The sequence below is a fragment of the Macrosteles quadrilineatus genome, unplaced genomic scaffold, assembly GCF_028750875.1.
Source record: "Macrosteles quadrilineatus isolate MER2022 unplaced genomic scaffold, UCM_ALF_1.0 Scaffold_5__1_contigs__length_97177068, whole genome shotgun sequence".
In the NCBI taxonomy this organism is placed as follows: domain Eukaryota; kingdom Metazoa; phylum Arthropoda; class Insecta; order Hemiptera; family Cicadellidae; genus Macrosteles; species Macrosteles quadrilineatus.
Genome location: NW_026542598.1, coordinates 60,185,991 through 60,213,183, shown reverse-complemented (window position 1 = coordinate 60,213,183; position 27,193 = coordinate 60,185,991). Strand labels below are relative to the sequence as shown.

Here is a 27,193-nt window from a genome sequence, read left to right as displayed (position 1 = left end):
ATATCTACCTGCAGATCCAAAGTCAATCGTGTAAGGCATTTTTAAGAATTGTCCTCTTATGATAAGACATTCAAATAAACTTTAATTCAAAAAGTATAACACAATTTATAACATATATTTCTTAAACATTTAAAAATAATCAATGAACTAACCAAACTATAAATTATAACAACAATTTACACATTTACTAATAATACCTAACGTTTACATCAACATAAAAGTAATGGAGCACAGTTTCTTAAATTATACGATTACAATAAAATTGGTAAATACAATTATATTTTTAAGATACACTATCCAGAATAAAGAATAAAAGTTTTGCACAAATGAAAAACCTGTGTGGAGCAAAGGGTAAAGATGGTTTCTTGTTATTACATACATCATTCCATTGGTTTACATTATAAATTCAGGTAACTTACAATGGCATGTTCATATTCATATTCTACATAGTAATTACAATTGACTTATGGAATGATCGCAAGGCATCACAAAATGTCCATATCACAGAAATATATGTATAGAAATGCATGATCAAGATTAAAAGAACAAATCTAGAAAGAATAAGAGTAGAAATTTACTAAAATGTTAGAAAACAAACAAAATTTAAATTTGCAATAGGCCTACTGGAATTTTTTAAAGAACAAATATAATATAGGGAGGTTTTTAATTGTAATTATGTACCTAGAATTTAGAATGACTGTTAAACACTAATGGCACAAAAGCGGCATATAAAATAAAAATAGCTTATTCCCTAAATGGGAAATTTGCCAAAAGGTCACGACAGAAGATTTTAACTTTATTTTTTCGTTTTATTTCACTTTAAAATCACTAAAAGGCAAAAACACACACCCTTACAGAACATATTAATAATAATCTATTAGGATGGGGTAAGATTTGCATATTGGAACTAACTTATAAATCACACAACTGGTAACTAGCAGATGACTAAAAACGTCTTTACAACCTTGTGTGTTACCTAGATTAGTTTTATCGAAAAAATATTTTAATAGGTGTAATGAAAATATACATTTTGAAAGCATAAGATAAAAGTAGAGTGCACACATATTTTGTAAAGATTACAAACTATCCTCTAAGGGCCGCTTTCCCCAAATCAAGTTTAACTCTGATCGCGGTTTAAACTCTAGTTTAACCTCAGATTCGCTTTCCCCAAAATAATTTCTCCGTTTAAACTAGGTTTAAGTTAACCCTAGGGGTGAGGCTGGTTTAACTGGCGATCCGTGGGTTAACCCAGGAGAGAAGAATAATAGCTTGATTTTGATTGGCTCTTGGCTGACTTGTTACGTTCGGCAGACGGCAATGGCAAATATCCTTGTTTGACATTCGTTAAACATAACCTAAAATAAATTGAACTGGAAATAAATTAAAAATAACAAACCAGAACCTATGTAGACAATTAATTGATGACTATTTCAAATTTAAAGATATAAGGCTACAGATATACAGTAATGGTTTTAAGGTTTTTAAATGCGTAGAGTAGGCCTAAATTATTATATTTTCGGTAGGTAGTATCGTAGTTGTGTACAATCGATAGGTTACCTTGTCCACAGCAACGCAACAGTGGTTGGAAAGTTTGCTCATAAGAAGCCTTTTGGTTTGATTTTATTTTAACACGAGTCTTATATTACACAAAAGTAAATATTAAACATTCGGGCCTAACCACTAGTCTATTATTATCATGTGTAAATTAACAACTACTGCAGTACGCCTAAAATTAAATTTAGTTTAGAAACATCGAACGTGTCTTAATGCTGAGTAGCCTAGGCCTGCTATTACAAAGGATAGGCTCTAGTTTTTAATCCACAAACATTAATTTTGCGTCTTTCCCAACATTTTATTTTCCCATGATTGTAAATGCTTTTATTTGATGCGTACAGTAGGCCTACTGTTTAATTAAGTTTGAGCTTAAATAAACACAATAAATGAAATGCTTATAAATTAGCATCAGTACAATTTATTAGCCTGCAAATAAAAATGTTTCTTTTTAATGTCAACAATTGGAGACAATGACACGAAACCTAATACAAATAACCAAAACACGAGAAAATTAATGACAGATATGTCATAGTGGGAAGTTAAACAGCTAATATTGCAGATAAAATTGCATAACAGTGTTGCCAACATTGTTGCTTGCAAAGAAAAGCTAGGTTAAACTAAACTTTCATGACAAAATAGTGGGGAAAGCCATCCTAAGTTTAACCCACAGATTAAAGTTAACCGAGATTAAGTTAAACTTGATTTGGGGAAAGCGGCCCTAAGTATATTCAATCGGCAAAAAGTATTTAATTCGTTAACAAAATTGTTTTACAAATAAATACCATTTTTTAAATATAGTTAACGATATATTAAATAATTATAAACAGCGAACATATATTTTATGTTCTTTACTTACTGATATTTGAATTAATGTGGAAATCTGTATTACCACATTTCTGCTGTAGAATACAATCACTTTAAATAAATCAATTGAATTAATGACCACCAATTCAATATCACACCAACATGTACACAATAACATTTTAAACACACATTTATTTATCATACTTTTCAGGAACAGAATGGTCAATTAAGAGTTTGTATTTATTTGATTTTATGTGATACAAAAAAGATTACACCAACACATTTAAAATCAATTAATAAAAATTAAACAGGACAAAAAGTTACATTAAAAACTGTATTAGTGGATTGTCAAACATAACCTCAAATTGATGATTTCCTAAGTTAAAGAGATCAACAGTTACTCTGCAGGGAAATTTGTGAAGGATTGATAGATCAAGCGAATAACTTAACTATAACATTGAACACAGTCAAACCTTGAAATTTTTGAATGGACTTGACAACATAGTTCTTTATATCAAGGATTTTTTACATTGACATTCGTTGTATTTAAAAGGGTTAGACAATACTTTACTAAAAGAGGTTCACATTATTATTTTTTATGTGATACATAAATATTACCTACTGAAGAACTAGAGGCTACAACAACAAAGGTAATCTGATACGGTTCAAGACACAAAGTTGATTTTTGTAAATTGCTATAACATACAAATACAAAATAAAATACTGGAATGTTTGCTTCAGAAAGGATGATTTCCAAAATGGAAGGTTTATATTTAAAAAATATATAGAGATAAACTTAACTGGTTAGAGTTTTGAAACATTTGTTTGTTTGTAGTAAAGATTGTATATTCTTATAGGCAGTTCACAGGGATTTTACAAATTGGTTACAATGACAATTTGTTATATTGAGGTCTTTTACATCAAGGAATTCATTATATCAAGGTTTGACTGTAAAACACTCTTTCACAAACAACTAAACACCTATAATTGTTGGTGTACAACAATACCTACAAATTAATCTAAAGATTATAATTAACTAACAACACACATACATATTTACACCAAAAGCAGGCATGAACTTAGACAGCCACATTCAATCAAATGATGATCTAAAATATACAAAATAACAAATAAAGAATCATTGTGAGGTCAAATTATGTGTTACGTATATGAAATTACGTACATCTACATTATTACATATTTTACAACATTGAGAAATGGTGTACTTGAGAAACATTAATTCTTTTCAGGGAAAAAATCTATTTTGTATTCATTCATACCACAGTTAGTAGGCCTATAGTTGAATGATAAAGATTATAATTAAGTAACAGGCAATAAACTAATCTTCTTAGTTCAATGTGTTTTCTTTTTGCTCTCACTAAATCTTTTCAAATTTTTTTAAAAATAAGCCACAAATACAGATGTACAAATTAATCAACTCTAATGAATTGTCTGTATTAAAAATCCCAAAGAGAGAGATAAAATGTACATAACTTAATACATTAAAAGGTTCTCCCATTAGGTTTTTTTTTACCACAAGTTAGATGATAATTTTTTAAACTCCAACCTCAGAGTAAAAAGTGGCTGGTAGCTCGATATTTAAAATGTTTCAACCAGCCTAAAAGTTTCACATTTATATATTTTTTTACCTATATAATAAGTATATTAAACAGCTCAAATAAGATATACTTTCATCTTTTAAGATATAAGAAAGAATAGCTCAAATAAGATATACTTTCTTCTCTTAGATATATTAGATTTATTTTCTACAGTATATGTTTAGAAAAATAGTTTCTCTGTTTAGCTGTTGGAATACGCACATAAAAATGTAGTTCATAAAAATATTACAGCAACGCTTTCTTCAGTAGTCTATTTAGAAAATAAATATACCATCAAGTAATTATTGTCTAATACCCTGTTTTGTTGGAAATGCATTCATATTTCTAGCACTTGTATTGTAATAGTTTCAAAAATAACGTCTATGTTATTTCATTTTGGCCCTTATGTAAAAATATTTTACAACTGAACTTAAAACCCACAAATCACATGACAAATCCTACTAAGACAGATTGAAATTAGTCTATGGTGGAGATATTACAATCTAATTACAGTAATTCAGTAATATTATGATGAAAACTATATGTAGAGTGAAAAGTTGTCATATTGGCCCATACTATGTTCTCCGCTGGCTACTACACTTTTCAAAATGTCTGAATGTTTAGATAACTTAAGTTTGCCCTTGCACCGCTAGTTTATTGACTGTGTTGGGTTGAGTTGGGAGAGTCCAGATTCTGAGAGAACAATAGTTGCTGCGCTTGCTGCACAGGAAACTGAAAGTGCTGCATTGCTTCATCAGATGACTGCGCTTGCTGATAGTTTACCTAGGAGTCAGCTTAGGTTAGATCTAGTGTATTTAACATACAATGTTCATCGTGGCGATATACCAGTGATGAATTATTGATATAAAAGCCAATTAATTCTTGTACAGTATTTTTCATTGTAGAACTGCACACTAGTCCTCTGATTAAATTCATTTATACTTTACTTTGAAACGAGGTGTTAGCCCGTCCTAGGTACGGGAATTCAGTAGTCAGTTAAAACCGTGTACAATTCAGATCAGCTAGTTTACACATATAAAGACAAAGTTTCTTGCAGTTTTAATGTGAAAAACCATCTTGTAAACAAATTTTGTGTGACCAAATATGTTTTTATTCCATCATAGGCCTATACGATATGCATTTTAAATCCGATAATTTTACAATAAAACACAAATTCTGCAATTTTTACGGTGTGAAAAGCGTTGAAGTAAGATTAGCAGCCTATTCGCACAGACGCACACTGATTATAAGTAGCCTACAGTAGAGAGAGTAATAGTCAATTGGGAAGTGTATAGACCTAGTCAACGATACCACCTTCCATAGCATACAGTACCTGCCTCTTCCATATTTATTATCACCACAATACAACTACTGTACTATACACAATAATTTCCAGTAGGTCTGAATAGAAACAACCTAAAATAAAACGATAATATCCAATAAAATTCATAGTACACTTAATTTAACTTTGGTGTCCTAACATCAAAACTAATCGTCACACCTATCCTTTATATCAATTTCACTGCATTAATTGCTAAATAAATAAGTGTAAACAAAGAAAAGTAAAAACAATAACAGTTTGTTTTGAAACAGCTGTTTGGTTCAAATAACATTCATTTAAAAAAAGAACTGGTCACATGTAGCAGGAATATAAAAAGTAAACACGCTAGTAAAGCTAATGACGTAATTGTCAAGGTTTATTATCCATACCGTTATCAGTTCCATCCTTGATAATTACCCACCCTCATTGAATTAATGTACACCGTAATTTCCCATATTAGTTAATTTAAACTACGATATATTCATAGTTGAAATTAAGTTATATTTTCACGTTTGGGGGCGCTGATATAGGCACCCCCAAACGTAACCACAACTGAACACGATTTCATAAAAGGATGGTTTGTGTAATTGCAGTAGGTATCCTAGGTCAATGTTGACGTTCTGTTCAATCTATGTCATCCATCTGTTTATCTTTTTATAAAACCCGGCTGAGGTTGTGGTGGTAATTTAAAATCGTGATTCATGATTATTATTGATCTTCTTTTTATGACATCAATATTTCCGGGCCTAATCCAAACAAAGTTAAAGCAGACAAACATTAATTGCAAACAAAAAGCTACCATGAAGAATTAAAACATGTAAACATTGTTATTTTTCTATTCTTTCCTCGAAAAGTGGAATAGTAAAATAATTTGCATTTATCCTTTTTTATTAAGACTCGTGTACAGAGCCTCGATTTGTAATGTGGTTTAATTAATTTTAGTCTAAACTATTTTAAACTGTGATCTAATTATCTCTACTAATCTTACTTATTTCCTATAATCAATGACAAAATAAGAGTAAATAAAATAACCTCATAGTTCCATAGTTTATATTTCACCAGCTGTTAGTTAAAACAAATTATATTGCTCTAAAACAAATCGAAGATTACAAAAATTGCTTTAAAAAAATAATTTTAACATCCTAGTATTTTACTATGTATAATTTAATTAATCTATCATCCTCTTACAGAAGAATTGAACGTATCAATGATTTGCATTACACATAGTATAAATAAGTCAACCCTAAGAATGTCTTTACATTTTTATCCAAATGCTGAATTTTTGACACAAAAGCTGAATGTTTACAGCTGTTATGTTAAGCAAATTATTTTATGCCAAAAGCTAGTTTAGAATCTTAACGTCGGCTGCTAGACTTTTTAAAAATTAAAACTTAATTTCTAAAAAACTGGGACTCTAAACTAAATTTATGGCTTCGACATTCCCTAGTTCTCAAAATTATTTTTCTTTCAACACAAAAATCATGAAAATCCGTCAAGTGGTTGATTCAGAATCGTGAAATAAAAAAACATTGTTTCGTTTTAATATTATAGATAACTATGTTAAGAACAAAATTAGGTTTAGTTTGAGTTATTTTTTTAAATAATATAATAATAAACAACCAAATTTAAAACGCGTAGAATACTTTTTAGTACTGTACACACCATAAAGTTACCATTCAAAATCCCCGTTTCAGTTGATGCCATGATATTATGACATTTATGCATTTATTGCACACATCTCTCATTCTAAGCTTATTTGTTCCATTACTTCATATTCAGTACCTACTAGTCAACGTGATTTGTTAGCATTGTTGACACAAACATCAACAAATTAGAGCACAGCTCAACATTTAGGGTTGTCTAAGTTGATGAACAGCAGAGGTAATTGGATTCAAAATCTTTGAAATCATACTCAAATTTATGAGTTTGATTCAAAATTTTCAAAACAAGATGGAATAATGTATGATGTTCAGGACCAACCCATTTCTTCAAGTTGGTGATAGTTTATTGGAAATAGTATAACATTAAACAGGAATCTTTTTGTGTACAACGTGCACAAAAAGCACTAACCGTGAACAAAATGCTATCACACAAGAAGTATTGTCCCCAACAATTTAGGCTGTTTGAAATTTAGTAGTTGCTATTTACACAATCTCTTAATTTTATATGGAGGAAACAATAATTTCCTACGTAATCAGCTGTTATCGCTTACCTGATGAGGATCAATCATGATGTGTGGCCGCTGCACAGGATGTCCAGGTACAAATATCTCTGCCGGAGTAGTGGCAGCAACAGTGAGGTGTGGTGCCGTGGCAGGAACTGTGTATGGCATGGTCACCTGTCCAGCACAGCACATGTGTTAGCGTCAAGAGATCTTAGGATCCCAACACATCACTTTAGACTAGGACCAGTGGTTGCGGCATCATCACTTTGATCAGATCCATTGGTAATTGGTGGGATTTGAACCCAGGACCTCAAGGATCAAAGTCTCACGTTCTAACACTAAACCAGCTCGCTCCTCAAAAGAAAGAGAATAGGATGCACAAACCCACAAACCTTTTTATTAGTTTCAGGCAGGTACTAAACTTTTTTTATAATAGAAACTTATCAAAACATTCAACTCACATTGATGAGAGGCTGCAGCAGACCATATCTGGCCATGAACAGCTGTTCTGAGACCCTCCTCAACTCTTCCTGCTGCTGCACTATCAGCTGCTGAAGCTGCTCATGCTTCTTCTGCAGCTGATCCTGAATCTGAGACTGAGAGGAGCTCATTACCAAGGGTTGTCTCAGAGGTACCTGTAAACAAACATAACAATTACTGTACTGTAATTACCAAACAACAATTAACATATAACTGGGTGTAGCTGAGGGGGTCATTGCAGTGCTTATCAATTAATTTGAAGGTAATTAGTTAGTTATAATCCAGCAAAAAGATAAGAAATAATTTTGACAATGTCAGCCCTTTACAAAGTAACCTGAGCTAAAAGTTGATCAAAAAAATCAAAGCCTTCAAGCAACTCATTCAACATTCATCTTTCAACCATATTTGCTTTAAAACACACAAGGTGAGTCACTTTCAAAGTACAAGAATCCAGGAATCCACTACTCATGTGTCTACTTGGCTCAGGCATAATTTAAGGTAGACGTATGAATCAATTATGAATGTGGAATGGGTGATATATATTGTCTAGGAGCTTAAACTAAACTTTCTGCGACTGATCTATGTGTGGTGATCTAAAGATAGTTAAGAGCTATAACAAAATAAGTTATACAGGGAAGCCAGTGGTGAATGCAGAGATAAGATGGATGATGCAAACAAATTTGGCTTACCAACTCAAGACAGATACAACTCTACTAATTTTTTTACATGCACATTTTGTGATTATTTGTTTTTTTATTTAACAATACAAATGTTTTTACTGCTGTGGCCTAGATCTCACATTAAGGTGTAAGTCGCCCACCTCAGACGTGGGCACTGTGGTGACTAAGGTGGTGGGGGCAGCGAAGGCGACAGGTTGAAGTGGAATGGCTGTCACTGCATATGTGGCTGGTGGCTCTATAAACTCGGGCACTGGTGTACTCTTTGTGGTCGGAGCAGCCATCTTGGAGCCAGTGGTGCTCACACATCGTGATCTCTGTATACAAATATTGGCTTACAGATCTCATAGAAATGTATGCACCGAATTAGCTAGTATCACCTTAGTAAAATGTTTCAACATAAAGATTATTTGTAATTTTACTAGAAATCTAGCAACATTGCAAATCTAATTCAGGAGACTATTCAATAAAACTGGGACTTAAGCTATATTTTAGGTGAATCAGAAACCAAACCTAATTTCATTAATGTTTAAGAGATTCAATGCTTTCATAAATGTTCGCAACTTTTTTAATTACTGGAAAGCTGCAAAATAAATTTATGTCAGTAAATAATTATTAATCTGGTGAAATAAGTGAAAACTGTTTAGTGCTGATTCTTTTTTATCCCAAATCTGGGAATTTACTCATAAAAATAATGGACTGAATTTTGAAAGTTTGCCTCATCTAAAGTCAATGTCACCACTCACCACACTTGGAGAAGTGATCTGAGAGTGTCTGGAAGCCACGGAGTCAGCTGACAAAGAAGTATCAGACTCTCCCCCACCTCTGCTAGGGGTGGGGAACCTCTTCATGTCATACTGCTGTGAGTTTTTGTTACCTGGCCACACAAACAATATCAAACTACTAAGTAAAACATAATGATAAACATTTATTAACTAAATTTGATGCTGATCCTTTGATTTACTGATGCATGTGAGGGAGGAGTTTAGTTGGTAGCATATGGTGGGTGTAATCTGGTGGTGTATTTGTGTTGGTGTAAGAGTGTTGGTGAAATGGAGTACTAGTGTTCGTACTTAGGTGCAAAAACTAGCTCTTTGGCTTATGGAATGTAACAATAACTTTTAAATACATCTGGTAATTGAACTGAGACTAGAGTCTTCTCCTGGGGAGTTACATTCCTTGACCAACGTTGTTGCAATAATTGACTAGAGAGGATTGGGTTCGGTCAACATTTTAGGATCCGGACCAAACATTTGCCCAAATTTAAATTTTTCCAGCGGAGGGGCGAAAGCCATTAGGCTTGTCCCCTGGTTATTTGTTCCTAGCTTAACATGTTAACCTATTCCTTATATCGGTAAACTTATCTTCATGGAAATTGAAATTGTGTGGGACAAGGCAGTGAAGCTGTGAGCGCGGGAGATTCTGGAGAAGACAGGGGAGAGTTCCGGAACAAAACCGTTGAGGTTCAAAGGGGCGAGCCCGAAAAAACAAACCAGTAAATGGCAGGCTCACGTGTCGCACCATGAAGCCTGTGGCGTCAAATTAATAGGCCTAATCCTTTCTCAGGCAGTCAGAAACTCAGAAGTAGGGGTAAATTTGAAATTTATCTTTTAGATGCTCACTACACTAGACGCTTTCTATTCCAGCACGATTGACAACTTTACATTTTTGAAAATACCGGATTACAAAAAGTTTGCTTACAAATATCCGGTGAGAAAAGTTCCTCGTGCATCATTCTGGGCCAGTTACTAGAGATACCTACCAGGTGATCTGCTATTGGATGCCCAGGGTGAAGACTCTCGCGGAGGTTCTCTGCTGAATGGAGCTTCTTGACTTTGTTCTGCAGATGAGTCTGGATCCTTCCGTAACTGCTTCACTACATTTATGTGGCTGCAACGGATAAAACAACATTGTGAGATGAAAACAGTGGTTAGGGGTCAATTCAATTTAGAATTAAATGGTTTTGGTTTCAGTTAAGTTTTTTAACTATATTCTCAGTTTTTGATTTATTGGTTTACAGGTCCCTGAGTTCCTGTAAAAAATATCTGTATAAATAATAACAAAAAATAGTTTCTAAATCAACTTTAAATTAAGGATTTTGAATTGAAAGTTAATATACTTTTATTACAATAATAATCCAAATTAAACAAGTTTTTTGTAATAAAAGACAAGCACAATTGAACAAATTATAATACACATGAAGGGTGGCCCTTGCAGTGTGCAGACCTCAGCAATTTGATCATGCAGGATTCAATCAGTACTCACTCTCTTTGAATGAGATAGCAACTAGAAACTAGAAAGTTAAGAAGTGGTGTTAAAGTGGCTAGTAGGCATTAGTTACAGAAAGATTACTTCTAACAACCATTAGGGGTTTACTTTAAAAACTACTTTGGGTACAAGATAAGATAACTCTGCAAGCAACCTCACAAATTTTAAAACTAAATCTGATTTGAACATTTAAGCTACCTGATCACTCTGTGGGTGCAGACGACAAACTCGGGTTTGGAGTTCCACTGATGATAAGTGATGTAGAACCGGGTCTGTAGCCAAATCCACTGTTGGCCTTTGGTCAGAAACCGGTAATAACAAGACGTGCCCTCTCCTTTCTGCATTACTACAAACAATATCCAAATATTCGTCAACATAGCATATAGTGATGGTCAAAACCAGAAATTTCGAATCTCAAAACCGAAACCGAAACTTTGAAAAATCAAATCCCGAATCTCGAATCTCAAAACCCTAAACGCGAAACTTTTTTACTTAGCTGGTTACAAAGGTCAAGGTTACAAAAAATACACATAATCATAAAATGTTAAGTATGCAATCAAAACTGAAAGAGATCGACTCCTCCTGACCGTGACACAACATAAATACAGTTTGTGAATGTGACTGATAATCTTAAAACCCAATACAACATAATTTTTTATAAACAACCAAAAAAACCAAAAAAAATTAATTAAACTTCTAACACCAACATAAACATGAATATTAGATTAATTAGAACATTTAGTGGTCAATATTTATTCTTTGTGTTTAGTAAATATTGATGTGAAACTGAATTGTACCAGTTAGGCCCTATAGTATTTATGATATACCTTTTGAAGTTCAGAATAAAATTTACTTGTTTCATTACTGTTAATGGTGATGTTTGCTCTGTTGCTACCAGCTTGTTTTGAAACAGTGTTAAAAACAATAACAATGGCACAAATAAATGTCAGCAGTTTCAAAAATAAAACTGCTAAAATCTTCAATTTCGAAACTTTTGAATCTCGAAACTTAGTGATCGAATCTCGAAACCGAAACTTTTCCTAAGTTTTGATGGTTTTGAGATTTGAGATTTGGTTTTGACACATCACTAATAGCACAATATTGTTTTGATGATATTACCTCCTATGTTACCACCATTATCACCTTTCAAAAGAGCACTGATACACAATCGAGTACAGTATAGTGATATAATAATAACTTTACAGTTAACTTATTTAGAAGACACAGATAATAGACAAATTACATGTCAAAATTCAGTGGTCTCGATCGTTGCACCTAAACCAGCAAGGGTCAGACAACACTGAATATATTTAACCCTATAGGCCTAGATAAGAACATAAAACAATAATGTTTCTCTATCTTATCACACCAATTCAAAGCTTTAAGACTGTTTTCCCTTAAAACCACTACCTTTTTCCCATATTAAAGCCGTTTTTACAAATAACATAAACAACAAGCCCATACGGGGACAAAATAAGAAGGTAACTTAGCAAACTTACAAGCTTCATGGCACATGATGACTTTGTCAAGATCGTCCACGTGATAGTAGTCGTATCCTGAAGTCCCAAGCACTTCAAAAGGAAGGTAACCAATTATTTGGGAAGCTCTGAAACAATTTTTTATTCATTTATTCAAAGACTTTAATACTTGTATTAACTTTTATTGCCCTAGCCTATTATCGAAAGTGTCAAATTATCAGATGACAGAATACCTTACCTTTGAGTATAGATCCTTTAGTCCTAGACTTTGACACAACCATGTAGTAAAAGTTATATTCTCATCTTAAATTGTAAGTAGTTTCAGAATAAAAAATAACTAGGTTCTATTGAGCCGCCGGGGGAGTATGCTGTTTGGAATACAATCTCCAATTGTAACTATAGCAGCTTTTATGTCCTAAACCAATTAAACGATTGATGAGTCAACTTATTATCATTTACTTGAATGACTTGAACAACCTTTTATCTATCTATATTCACATACATATTTTTTTACAGCAATTTATTTGCAGTCCATTCTTACATCTAGAATAATAGGAAAATATTCTATTAAGTTTTCATTTACTAGACCAACACAGAATATTTCATAAGCTAGAATCTCAGAAAAGTAGTTATTTTGGGATTTGGATGTTTAAACTTTCAAATTTTTTTAAAAATGTCAAAGCAGCCTGTTTTAAATTTTACTCACCTGTGGTCTAAGAATAGGAATTTCCACTCTAGACTATGCCTTGATGTAAATTCACTTTTAGATGAATCTACAATGGACATTTCTCTGATCAACTGGGGGGTCTGAAGACGGCCAGTTCCAACAAACACCAATCTGAAAAAAGTTTTTTAATAAGAAATTAAAGTACCTGTCAACTCTGAAATGTATGACCTCACAAGTATTTTACAAAAGCAGTTAGATTAATGTATCTGCAATGCTGAAATGCTATGAGAAGGGATGGAAGCATGCCCTCGACATAGAAAATAGTGAAAGAAGTAGTAAAGGCTAGCGTATCTAAAATACTAAAATGCTATGGAAAGTGATGAAAACAGGTCCACAATGTAGGAAGTATAGTAAAGTATGAGCATAGTGTGAGAACCGTCTGTGACAGTTAGATTAATGTATCTTCAATCCTAAAATGCTATGAGAAGGGAAAAAACAGGCCCCACGACGTAGGAAGTGGTGAAGGAAGTAGTAAAGACTGGCAGTGTAGAGTAGGGGAACTGTTTGGGCAGTTAGATAAATGTATCTAATACTTAAATGCTTTGAGAAGGGAAGGAAACAGGTCTAAGACATGGGAAATGGTGAAGGAAGTAGTGAGGCTTGCAGTGCAGAGTGTGGGAACTGTCTTTGGCAATTACATTAATGTATCTGCAATCCTAAAATGTTAGGATGAGAGGGAAACAGGCCCACGACGCACAGGATACCCTACATAACCTACAATATGCAGCCAATAAAGAAGGAGGAGGTCGTAGTTGTTAAAAAAGCTAAAAAAAGCCATAACTCATATTTGGATTAAAATAATTCCAGTTACATCCCTATCTCAAATAGTATTATAATGAGAGGTTAATTGTGTAGCCAGTTTCCATTTTTCACTTGGCTAACAATTAACGATACTATCTAACAATAGGTTGAATAAATAGTAGACAAGAGTTTGAAATTATTTCTTTACAGAAAAAATGAAATGTCAGTAGCGAGAGAACACACAAAGTAAAAAATAAAACTGAAATATGTCGTAAAAGTTATATTACCAATAATCATTGTCATTGAAAACGTAATTCCATAATTTATAAACAGTGAATAAAACAAAATTTTCTTGTTCCAGTTACAAAAGAGAGTGGAGACATGAATTCCTTCCGAGATATATCTTTGCAGCATTGAAAGTATTGAATCAATTGACAAACCTTGTGTCAGCTTCACCAGAGTATCCACTGTAACGGTTATTCCCTCCTCCATCTATCTGCAAAGATTCCATGTCTGCTCCTACAAACAAACAACAAAAATTAAAAACTTGGACTAAGTTTATCAATTTTAAAGAATCAAAGATTTTGTTCATTTAACAATCACGGGGGGACAGCAGATTTAGATATTTGCTATCTCCATTTTCTTCTATAATTTATCTTAACATTTTCTCTCTAACTTAACTTGCATAGCCTAACCTATTTATTTGACCTAGGAGGATTCATATATTTGTGTTTTGAAATCAGTTGTAAATAAAGAACCTGAAAAATATTCTGCCCCAACTTTAGGTGTAACCTGAAGTAATATATCAATTTCGCCTGTGTTCGAAAAAAAAACCACTTAAAAAATATTACACAGATAAAATGAAACCTAAAATTACATAATAATGTTTAAATTGTATCTATTTATGTACATTATTTTAAGAACAGAAATGCAACGTTAACTTGGCCTTGATGATGGAAAAAATATCAATAGAAAGTAGAAACTCATTTTATGATACTCTAGATTGAATCTCATGATCGTTTTTGCAGTGCCTGAATAACTGAGAAAGCATGATAAATTATAAACATGACAAAAGAAAATACTTACTAAAGTAACCGACAAATCGGACCAACTCATAAGTAACTTCTTCTGAAAAGTCTAGACTACCTCGCTTGCAATGGCACACAAACGCTACTTGATTATCTGAAACAAAAATTATTTGTTCTAAACATCGATGAAAGCATGTTAACCAGACAAGTGTTTTGGAAAATGATAGAATTGAGTTACAGATAGATTACATTAGGAATACAAGATGAATCCTTTAATAGGCTAAGCTTGGCCCATTGTTGGTTAGATAATATAGGGCATAGGGTAATTGTAAAAATGTTTAATATGCTACCAGAAAATACTCGACAAATGGAACAATTTTTTTTACAAATCGTAACGCAGATATTCACGACAATTTCTTAAATAAAGTAGCCTCTGAGGCTCTTAGTTGAACTACGGTTTACAACCCTATGTGAAATCATTACGGTACACAGAATACAAATAGCCTATATTAACAGGGGCCTTAGCTTACCTTTATTATTCTCATAGAGAACATTGGTAACAGGATTTAGAAACATGTTGTACAACTGTGACTGGTCCTCATCATACACAACATCATAGATTGTCATGTTTAACAGATCATTCTGAAACAAGAAGTAAGAGTTTCAGTTAGGAAAAGGAATGAATAAATGAAATAAAAACATTTGTCTGATAATAAAATAATAGCCTAAAGTAAAAACACCAAACACAATTGTCAGACAAATTCAGCAGACTTAACAAATTAATTTGCGAAAAGTTGCCTTGTATAATTTTTGTACCTACAGTAGAAATTCATATAAGGTAGACTCATCGGTAGACAGTGAAATAAACCAAGAAAACTATATCTAGTCATCCTGCAAAATGATTGCCCTTCTCACATTTAAGAAATCTTATACCTAACTTACATAAAAAAATATTGTTTTTCTTTTCCGAGTTTGTTTGTGTCTTCTACCCGACCGATTTTCATGATTGAGGTCTCAAATTGAAGGTATGCACGCACAGATTTCACATCAAACGTCAGCATATATTTATGTACAGTCACACTAGGCTTGGTACATGAACAAAATTTGCTCCCCATGTATTTCTTCTGGGAGTTAAATTTGGTTTTTCTTTTCCGAGTTTGTTTTGCTCTTCTACCCGACGGATTTTCTTGATTGAGGTCTCAAATTGAAGGTATGCACGCGCACAGATTTCATATCAAACATCGGCATATATTTATCTACTGTATTACTCGACCAAAAGAAACATATTTTATTTAATTTTGAATTCTTACTTCAATTTTAGATGTATTTCACCAGTTATAATTATATAATCCTACATAGTTTGGTCTAAGAACCTTCATTGAAATACCGGCTTTCATTTAAGGTATTAGTTATTCAAATCGGACGAGTTTCAAGCAAACGCAAGGTGAACAACCAACATGAACATTATTTTTATGCGAATTTTCTATGATTACCAATTAGTAGCTCCAGTATGGTTTATGTTTTTTTATAAGTTTTAGACTCAAAATAATCCGTAAACTATAGACTTCAATTTGGGTTATTGATTGTTTGAATCGGTTAAGATCAAGATACTGTGTTATACTCAATAAAAAATCATAAGTTTGATTATTATATCTCGGATCTGATATCTAGGCCTATTTCAAAGCTGCGGAGCAGAATAGTAACATATTAATTTGCTTTTGCTGTATTGTGTACTTTTAACTTTTTTATTTTAACAGTTTTGTAGCTGTGGTTGATTTGCATCACAGTTAATCCATTTTGTGTAAATGAGTCTACTCTACTACACTAAACATGTAAGACATAAGTTAATCCATTTACATTTTATGACAAGATAATAGACATTGAGTATTTGGAAAGTGTGAAATTGATTATAAGTATACCGTACACCTTTGAATAGGAAGCTAATCCATTCCACAAGGGAAATATTACCATTCATTGCGCTCCTTAAGCAGTTACTTTTATTAGACCTATTTGTTAAGTGTATTTCTAGTAAAATGTATGTTTTTAAGATTTCACTTACAGGAAGATGTCCTAGAAGAGCTGTGATACTTTCAGAAGCATAAAGAATCCTTCCAGAAGAAGAGAACACCATGATAAAACCGTCTAGTGCCTCCAAAATTAAGTGAGTAAATTCTTCATTTGAAAGAAAAGCTGGCTTCCATTCCTCTTGGATTTCATGCACTCTTGATCTAACAGCTAGATCTGTAAGTAAAAGTAACGGTTAATTACTGCATTAGGCTATCTTATAGCATGTTAGTCATAGTTGGAATATTAAATTGAAAATTGAAATGTTTAGAAAAAACATTTTAAAAATTTGTCAAAAGCAGAAACTTTTTTTAATTAAAATAGTCTAGGCTATATTTTTTTATGTTGTTAAATACAACAGTAGGCCTACTACGGACAACCGGTATAAAAACCCATGACATTGCTACCTTAGTTTCACAGTCTGTGACACAGAAAACCTACTCACCAAATCTTAAAAACCATGTATCTTACCATTGTGATTTTTTAGGAACGATATTGTTGATTTTAAAACTGTAGATTTGTCCATTTTCCTGCTGTTTGTAGAAACCATGGAAGAGAGTTCGTTTATAAGCAAATTGAATTGGTCTCGCCTCTTTTTCTCACTTAAATTGCGGGATTTCCTAAACAGAAAAGATCAAGTTATAAAAAAGTGACAAACTAAACCAACTACAAATTCTTTTAGAAATTATCTTTTGATGTATATTTCATAATGTATTAGAATGACGTTTTACAATGCCTTATGTACTAATTTAGGTTCTAAAGGAAATAAAATGGTCTTATGTCTTACGTTTATTTATTCTCCATTTAAGAATAACATGGGGATTGTAATTTACAATTTTTGTAATTAGCCTAGGCCTATATCCTTAACTTTTAGGCATACAACAAACACTTCAATACCTAGGCCTATAGGCCTACAGTTTTCTTTTAGCTCTACAACATTGTTCGGAAAGAAGTTGTGAAATTTTATGTTTTTAGAGTAAAAATAGCAAAAACTGGTTTTTACCCCATAAAACCCTTCATAAACACTCGTCCTGATTGCTGGTTTGTGAACTTGTTCAACTTAAGTTAAATGTAAGTTTACACATTTGTACCAAATTTCATCAAAATCAGATCATTTTTACTTGAGTTATCACGCTAACGAACACACACACAATATAGCCATGCCTAGATATATTACATGTGAATTTAATATATCCGGGATCCTATCTTACTGTTGACATTCCATTGTTCAAGAACCTTAAGCGGCCCACACACTAGCGCGCATGTGCCTTCCGTGGCTCGTGATGAGGTGACTGCGAGCGGCTCGAGGCACATGTGCGATTCAAATGGTAACCACACACTACAGACACATGCGCGCGCACCACCGTCTTTGACGATGATAATAGTGGGCTATAACAGCAAATCCAACAGTTATATTAAAACCATTCTAATAAACTCCATTGTATCTTCACCATGTTATTTTTTACTATTTGTTTTTCATTTTGTGTTTTTTAACAAGGACATTTTTTTTAATTGCAAGAAAAACTGGACTAAATTAGACTTTAGAGTATAAGGGTTATAGACTTAGCTTTAATAATTTTAATTAGTTCTAATTAATTGGTTCCCATCGTTATGAAGCTCTCAAAGAGTTAATTTTAGTCTTCACAAACTAAATCGTCAGTGGCACTCCTTTGCATTTTGTTATCAATAGCTCCTTAATATCTTTTCTCATTTATTTGTTTGAATAGCTAACACTTTTCACGTCCCAAGAACACGTTTGTGATCTATAAAGCTCAATAAATTCAGACCAAAACTTTCTTAAGTCATTAAAGGACATCTGAAGTCCATAACCAAACAAGGACAAATAAAACACAACACGGGGGGCAGTGAATGTTACTCTGTGCCACGCAGGCGCAGACCTTGTAGTTCCCGATTTACAGTATATGCAGCTATGGTTAGTACTGCTAGTTCGCGAACATGTGCCTCGGTTTCCTACAGACTGGCGCGCATCATAACCAGCTCGCGCACTTGTGACGATGCTCGAAGGTCCGGCGGCAGGCACCAGGCACCTCGCATGCGCGTCGCGAGCATGGGCACATTTACCCACACATTGAGGCGCATGTGCGTCGAGCTGTTCGCGCGTCACATATGCGCGCACAAGCGCCCTAGTGTGTGGGCCGCTTTAGACCTTTCAAAACTCTTTACAATGCTACAGTGCTAACTCCCAGTACAGTGTTCTCGGTTTATTACTTAAGTTAATGAAAATTCATAGCTCCATCCTATTGTTTTTGTTTAATTGTGAAAAATTTAAAATCAACGTTGACAGACCTAAGTTACATGTGGCACTGAACAAGACAGAGGACCAAAAAGAGTGGGAGGAAAACCAACGAGAGGATGGATTTCCTATGGGGAAAAATCTTGGTTTTTCAACTGTAAGTTAGTTTGATTTGCTAACCAAAGTAAAATGTATAAATTATAGAAATTTACCAGTGTAAATAACTAGGCATGCGGCCTCAGGTCCGCCAATTGAGCGGAGTAAGCAAGCTTTGATATAAACATATAACTTTAATTTGTTTTCATGATTCAAATTGAATACATGATTACGTCACTATAGCAACAATCCAATTGAATTCTCGTGGTTGGTTGGAAGAGTTGAAGGAAATATGAATCCAGTCAGCTGTTTCTATTAGGTCATTGATTTTTTATTGTATATATGAGTAATAGTAAAACTTTGTGTTTGTAATAGCATAAAGATAAGTATTATTTTTTCAATATCCTAATGTTTGTTTAGCTCCCATTTATGTAATAGGCCTATAGGCTTCCTTCTCATTTTCTCCAACTAAAACATTTAGCCAATTAGTAAACTTTGCTCAGCGAACAGAATGACAGAAGAAGGTGACTATATATAGCAATACCATAGTCAATGGTCACCACAGGAAATAAGGCGTGGCTAATTTCACGAGCTGATGATACCCTGAAAAAGATGGTGGTTGCCGCAACGCTTGTGGCATTGAATTGGTGACGTTTGCGCTAGCTCCGCCCCATTGCCAAAATATAGGCATACTGTATTTAATAAATAGATTAGATTTTAAAGACAGCACTGGATAGAGAATTGATGAATTAAACAAGAATATATTTATTCCTCATGCTAAATTACAGCATGATTAAGTAAAATACTGTATATGCATAATAAACTACTGTACAACAAAATTATTAAAATCAAATATAAAAGACGTTTTTATATTAGGCTATGGCAATTTAATTTGAGAACATGCACCGTGTTGATGTACCCTAAAGCCTATTTATAGGGTTGTACTAAATTTTCAACCTGACAAAAAATGCCAACATGCTGTTCTGTTAGCTGTAATAATTCATCTTATAGTATTACGGAAAAAAATAGGAATATTATATCACGCTTACTTTATAACTGGACTCCCGTACAAGCCAAGCAGTATAGGCTCTACTTTTTGTAATTATTACCTTATTATCTTCATCTTTTACCCAAAAGGGATTGATGGCGTCAGACTTTCAAATAAAAAAAATATACATTTAAATAAACAGACATAAATTACTGAACATATATTTACAACATTGGCATGTGTAATTGTAACTGTGTCCGTATATCTGCACAGAGAAAATTATTTCCACACTTATAAGTTATAAATTGGACAACACAAGTTAACAAGTATAGTTAAATATATTAAATATAAACATTTTAGGATTGTAGATACCTTAATCTAATCGTCATAAACAGTTCCCACTCTCCAGACTACCCACCTCTCCTACTTCCTTCACCACTTCCTACGTCGCGGACCTGTTTCCCTCCCTTCCCATAGCATTTTAAGATTGTAGATACCTTAATCTAATCGTCATAAACAGTTCCCACACTCCGGACCACTCACCTTTACTACTTCCTTCAGCACTTCCTACGTCGCAGACCTGTTTCCCTCCCTTCCCATAGCATTTTAGGATAACAGATACCTTAATCTAATCGTCATTAATAGTTCCCACACTCCGGACTACTCGCCTTTACTACTTCCTTCACCACTTCCTACGCCGTCGACGTTTTTCCTCCCTTCCCATAGCATTTTAGGATAACAGATACCATAATCTAATCGTCATTAATAGTTCCCACACTCCGGACTACTCACCTTTACTACTTCCTTCACCATTTCCTAAGTCGTGGACCTGTTTCCTTCCCTTCCCATAGCATTTTAGGATTGTAGATACCTTAATCTAATCGTCATAAACAGTTCCCACACTCCGGACCGCTCATCTTTACTGCTTCCTTCACGACTTCCTACGTCGCGGTCCTGTTTCCCTCCCTTCCCATAGCATTTTAGGATTGTAGATACCTTAATCTAATCGTCATAAACATTTCCCACACTCCGGACTACTCACCTTTACTACTTCCTTCACCATTTCCTTAGTCGTGGACCTGTTTCCTTCCCTTCCCATAGCATTTTAGGATTGTAGATACCTTAATCTAATCGTCATAAACAGTTCCCACACTCCGGACCGCTCATCTTTACTGCTTCCTTCACGACTTCCTACGTCGCGGTCCTGTTTCCCTCCCTTCCCATAGCATTTTAGGATTGTAGATACCTTAATCTAATCGTCATAAACATTTCCCACACTCCGGACTACTCACCTTTACTACTTCCTTCACCATTTCCTTAGTCGTGGACCTGTTTCCTTCCCTTCCCATAGCATTTTAGGATTGTAGATACCTTAATCTAATCGTCATAAACAGTTCCCACACTCCGGACCGCTCATCTTTACTGCTTCCTTCACGACTTCCTACGTCGCGGTCCTGTTTCCCTCCCTTCCCATAGCATTTTAGGATTGTAGATACCTTAATCTAATCGTCATAAACATTTCCCACACTCCGGACTACTCACCTTTACTACTTCCTTCACCATTTCCTTAGTCGTGGACCTGTTTCCTTCCCTTCCCATAGCATTTTAGGATTGTAGATACCTTAATCTAATCGTCATAAACAGTTCCCACACTCCGGACCGCTCATCTTTACTGCTTCCTTCACGACTTCCTACGTCGCGGTCCTGTTTCCCTCCCTTCCCATAGCATTTTAGGATAACAGATACCTTAATCTAATCGTCATAAAAAGTTACCACACTCCGGACTAATATTTACCACAAAACTAATAGCAATAACAACAATTAAAAGAAATAATCTGCTTGGAATAATTCAGTAAGGCCGCCAGAAATTATGCGAATCGGTGTATTGTTAATCAACGCTTAATGGTATTCATCGGACTCCTTTTCTGTTGTACTGTCTTTTGTAAATAGGCCATATGTGCATGTGCAAGCTGAGGTGCCCGTGGGTACAGAATGTCGAGTCGCATACGCTACGATTCTTTGTTTACATCTACGTTGTTATCTCGTAACCATCATGGCAACTCATAAGACTCATATTAAACATTGCAAATTTTATGTCAGTCTTAAATTGTACAGGTATCATCAAATTGAAATTTGTTTGTTTCGAAACATCAAAAATATTTGTCGAAATACCCCTGGTAAGTTTTGATTCAATATGTTCAGCCGTTATTGAGTTAATTGATTACATAGTTTGCATAAGGTCCGATCTCAAAGAGCTTCGCTCAATTAATTTATGATGATAAGTTAGTTTATTTTTATTTTTAACAGTTTGTTAAATCCACCATGAGATTTCTCGAAAAGATAACTTAGAGGTGTGTATAATTAGGGTGAGTCCTGAGTGCAGCCTCTCTACCAAGTTTTAACCCCTTCGCTTACAACGACGGCGATCCGCCGTCGCGCTCCCGTTAGCCATTGTGTGAAGCGACGGCGAATCGCCGTCCGCTATTAAAACCTGTTTGTGCCGAGTTAGTTCCCCAGAAATCCAATAGATCGCATATGCTTCTTGTTCTATGATTTCCAGGCTTTCTTTTGGTTATATTTTCGTCATCTCAGTCCAGTCCAATCGGCAAAAAAACTGAAGTTGAAATGGTGCAACTTAGCAGCTGACGACGTCTACACTGGTTTCACAGCTGATACGTTGTTGTGTTTACTTCGACGATGTAAACATTGTGTTAGAGCCTTGTTTTACCTTATTATTTTATTGAAAAGTGTAGTTATCTTATAAAATAAGTTATAGAATTTACTTAGTGTTAGTTTTTATCAGTATTTTACTTTTTCGTCGTTATAATGACTGAGTTATTAGGCCTATCATGTCGTGTTTCACTTCGTCGTGATAAAGATTGAGCTACAGTATCTTGTTTTACTATATTATTCAATTGAAAAGCTTTTGTATAATACGATGAGTCTTCAAAATAACTTGGTATTCGTGGATGAATGTGGAAAAGAGTTAGATGAAAGTGACATCATAAAACTTATAGGGGATTGTGACAGTGACAGTGATTGTGACTTGTTTGAGGAGAGTGGTTGGAGTGATGATGATGATTTGGAAGGGAGCAATATTCAAGTGAGTAATAAGTCTAATACGCCTATTGATTATGAGACCACAGTTTCCCCAGAACATAATACTAATTGTGTTAGGCCTAGGCCATTAGAAAGTGACCAGTTGTTGCTTGAACAGCCTTCTTGCAGCTATGCTAGGCCTATGACCCCTCCAGATGCCCTTACTGTCCAATATAATTCAGATTTGTCTAGTAGGCCTGAAATATTTGATCAGCATGTATCTTCTCCATCACGTGATGAAGAATTGCCTAAATCAGTCCAGTTTCTTGATCGGTTATACCGCGGTAGTATGAGCGCGCCTTCTCTCTCGCCTACACCGAGTGAGGAAGCTGACGACCCTGGTTTCCCTGACTCTAGGCCTATAAATGATATAGATAGTGGCAGGCATAGGCCTATGACCCCTCCAAATGTCCAATCTGATTTAGATTTGCCTATTAGGCCTGAATTATTTGACCAGCATGCATCTTCAATCGTGCCTGCCCTCTCACCTACACCGAGTGAGGAAGCTGACGACCCTAGCTTTCCTGACCCTAGGCCTAAAAGTAAACCTGTTAGGGGCAGGTCTAGAGGAAGAGGTAGGCCTATAGGAAAAAAAGCTATTTCACAACCATCTAAGCCTACTAAAAGGTCCAAAACTCAAACTAGTAACGATACAGCTCCACCAAAAAAGAAGAAAAAGGAGGGTTGGCAGTGGACCAGTACCATAGAAAGTAATATAATAAATAAAATCCCTTTTACTGGTTGTCCTGGTGTTAGAGCAAGTTTGGCTAGAAGTTTAGGCTCAGCTCCCTCTGAATTAGATGTTTTCAATGCGTTTCTTGATAATGACTTTTGGCAACATGTTGCAACAGAGACTAATAATTATGCCAAAGAAACAATTAAGAAAAAGAACGAAGCAGGCGGGGTAGGAAAAACTATATACTCAGAATGGTTTGACACAACTGCAGATGAGATGGCTTGTTTTTATACACTTTGTGTCCTTATGTCGCTAGTAAAAAAAAGAACTATACAATCATACTGGTCGCCTAATGCTGTAACTGAGACCCCTTTTTTTCGTAAAGTGATGCCATTCCGCCGTTTTTTGCTACTGTCCACATTTTTCCACCTTACAGACAATAATAGGAAACCTGTGAATGATAAACTGTGGAAGTTAAGGTACGTTATTGAGTACATGAACAGGAAGTTTTCCCATCTGTACATACCTGATGAAAACATAGCTGTCGATGAGAGTCTTATGAAGTTCCGAGGGAGGTTGGGCTATGTCCAATTTAATCCCAAGAAGAGAGCCAGATTTGGCATAAAGTTTTACAAGTGTTGTGAATCTGGAAGTGGTTATTGTTCTAAATTTAAGATCTATACTGGAGCTGAAGTCAAAGAAAATGTACCGGTTGAAGAAGGAAGTGGGGATTCTACACAGGAGGAAAAGCTGTTAACGAGTGAGGCGATAGTCGTTGAAATGACAAAAGATTTGGCAGGAAAAGGACATACTCTGACAATTGATAATTGGTACTCCTCACCTCTTCTCTTCTATAGACTTAAGCAAATAGGTTTCAATGTAATTGGAACAGCTAACTGGTGGAGATCAAACATGCCAGAGAGCTTCAAAGAGGGTAAACTTAAGTTGGGCGACTACGAGACAGCCTATAGCCACGATATGTTAGCAGTAAGGTGGCAGGACAAGAAGCAAGTTTGCATTTTGTCTACCTTTCATCAAAAAGCTGACAAAAGATCAACTGGCAAGAAAGACAGAGTTACCCAAGAAATTATAACAAAGCCAGAACCAGTGATCTACTATAATCGTTCAATGGGTGGAATTGACCGCGAGGATCAGCAATTAGCGTCGTTTCCTAGTATGAGGAGGTATGCTAAGGGATACAAGAAGATCTTCTTTTACATAATGGACATTGGCCTTTTTAACTCTTATGTAGTGTTCAAAAAATTAACCAGAAAAAAATTGGGGTTTAGTGAGTTCAAGGAGAGGTTTGTCAAGCAAATGTTTGAGTCGCGACAACTGCCACCGTACAATCGAAGAGGACGATCATCCAACTCAGAAACACCTCTGAGGCTCCAGGCAGCAACTTGGGGACATTTTCCTAGGCCTATTCCTCCAAATGAAGTCAAACAAACACCTTCAAGAAGATGTAAGGTGTGTAGTGCCCAGGGAAAGCGCAGTGACAGCCGATGGGAGTGTGAGCTCTGCCTTGTCGCACTTCACATGCCAGAGTGTTTCAAGGCATACCACACCAAAATGAACTTTGCTTGACATTTGGTGAGTTTTTATAAGTGTCATACAGTATTATAGACTAGTTCCAAAACATATATGAGCCCTATGTAGCTAAAAATTACCAATAAAAAAGTTTTTTTTAATTTTTTAATTTTTTTATTTTATTTTTATATGGTATAATAAAAAATTATAGTTATATTTTTTTGGGAAATATTTATATATTTTGAATCTACATTTAATTTTGAATAAGAAAATAATAATATCTTGCATATAAATAGTAAATGTTGCCTGAAAAAAAATTAAATCAGAAATGAATGAAACTAGCCACAACAAATTCGTTTGTTTTGGCCTAGGCGGGTAAAAAAAAAATCATAAGTGAATGGGTTAAGGCATCTATACCTACATTTTAGTGCATGATTCAATTACACCCCTTCGTCAAATTCAATTAATTGGTCCTTCAATTTTTAAGTCAATTAGTCAATTAAACATTTATTTCCATAAATTTAAGCCAGACAAAATGGAAATAGGGCTATTGGGAGGGGGTGGAAGTTGTACCACAAGATCTCAAAGAAGTAAGTAAGTTAACCCCAATTTTATAAAATAGGTAGGGCCTAACTTAGATATTTCAGGAGTCAGTAATTCCTGACTCCTGTTAGGGTACATACCGTTTTGTATCATCTTTATCATCTGTGTCATCATCCATTGTGTCTCTGAAAAAAGAATGATGACATATTGTGAAACATAACATTTTCATTAACAGCCTAAATCCAACATTGACCTGTGTTAGATTCCTCCTATTGAGTAGTTCTACAGAGAATCTACAATTAGGCCTACATTAACGGATGAAATATTTTTTCAATAACTTATAAACATTGATTAAAAATTTAGTCCTTCATAAACCTACCTAGGCTTGGCTTACTGTAGGTACAAATCTGCAGATATTAGGACTTAAGGTAGGCCTATGCTAAGAAATGGGGTAGACTTCCGAATCTGTTGGCACAAACAACCGAATGAAAATATCGATCGATATATTGATTGTTCGATATGTCTTTTGGTTAGTTAGGTAAGGTTTTAACCTAACCCAACAAACCAAACGATATATCGAATGAAACAATCGAATAATCAATATTTTCATTCGGTTGTTTCTGCCAACAGATACGGAAGTCTACCCAAGAAATGCCTAAAATAGCTTAAATTCACGGGGCTAAAGGAAAATGTAGCCTAGGCCTACCTTGGCCTAGCTTACAGACTGTTAGTAGGAAAATGTCAGCCCTTAGAAAACACTGTTAGTTGAAGGGTATTTGTTTTCTTTAACAAGATAATGAAATACTATTACGTAAATAGTCAGACTATGCTGTAGTGTTTAATAATTACTTACTCTGATCTTCTACCTCCAGTAGAACATCTACTCATTTGACTCATAAATCCTGACATTTTCAACTTGGTTACTGATTCATATGAAAATGCGTTATATTTTCAAGTTATATCTTCCAATCACTAATCAGAATATATTATACGTCAAAAACTGTCGTCAACAAAACAATAAACTTAATAATTTATAGAAGATAAACTAGATAATATTTATCTTTCTGCTCCTGCTTTCTGCTCTAAAAAACTAAAATTCTGAC

At 34.5% G+C, this 27,193-nt stretch overlaps 2 protein-coding genes across 2 annotated transcripts; one reads left to right on the top strand and one right to left on the bottom strand.

Annotated features, from left to right (window-relative positions):
- Window positions 1-109: 109 nt before the first annotated feature.
- Window positions 110-27,076, bottom strand: LOC128994069 (circadian locomoter output cycles protein kaput-like). Its single transcript, XM_054418299.1, has 16 exons — window positions 26,944-27,076; window positions 26,231-26,275; window positions 17,376-17,524; window positions 16,900-17,081; window positions 15,371-15,482; window positions 14,899-14,994; window positions 14,253-14,331; window positions 13,051-13,182; window positions 12,366-12,472; window positions 11,065-11,212; window positions 10,361-10,488; window positions 9,345-9,475; window positions 8,742-8,915; window positions 7,903-8,076; window positions 7,490-7,615; window positions 110-4,739 (listed from the first exon to the last, which is right to left on the bottom strand). The coding sequence occupies exons 1-16, from the start codon at window positions 26,997-26,999 to the stop codon at window positions 4,611-4,613; spliced, it is 1,968 nt and encodes a 655-aa protein (XP_054274274.1). The 5' UTR covers window positions 27,000-27,076; the 3' UTR covers window positions 110-4,610.
- On the top strand, window positions 23,678-25,918 carry LOC128994070 (piggyBac transposable element-derived protein 4-like). The gene is made up of 2 exons (XM_054418300.1): window positions 23,678-23,682; window positions 23,876-25,918. Exon 2 carries the CDS (start codon window positions 24,294-24,296, stop codon window positions 25,602-25,604), a length of 1,311 nt encoding a protein of 436 aa, XP_054274275.1. The 5' UTR covers window positions 23,678-23,682; window positions 23,876-24,293; the 3' UTR covers window positions 25,605-25,918.
- Window positions 27,077-27,193: the final 117 nt, after the last annotated feature.

Bases quoted from the DNA above. Each gene is read 5' to 3' on its own strand.
- LOC128994069 (XM_054418299.1), bottom strand. From the start codon at position 26,999: ATGTCAGGATTTATGAGTCAAATGAGTAGATGTTCTACTGGAGGTAGA. The intron at 13,183-14,252 runs GTTTGTCAATTG...AACTTTTTTCAG, and splicing joins TCTGGTGAAGCTGACACAAG to ATTGGTGTTTGTTGGAACTG. The intron at 11,213-12,365 runs GTAAGTTTGCTA...TATTGTTTGTAG, and splicing joins CATCATGTGCCATGAAGCTT to TAATGCAGAAAGGAGAGGGC.
- LOC128994070 (XM_054418300.1), top strand. From the start codon at position 24,294: ATGGCTTGTTTTTATACACTTTGTGTCCTTATGTCGCTAGTAAAAAAA.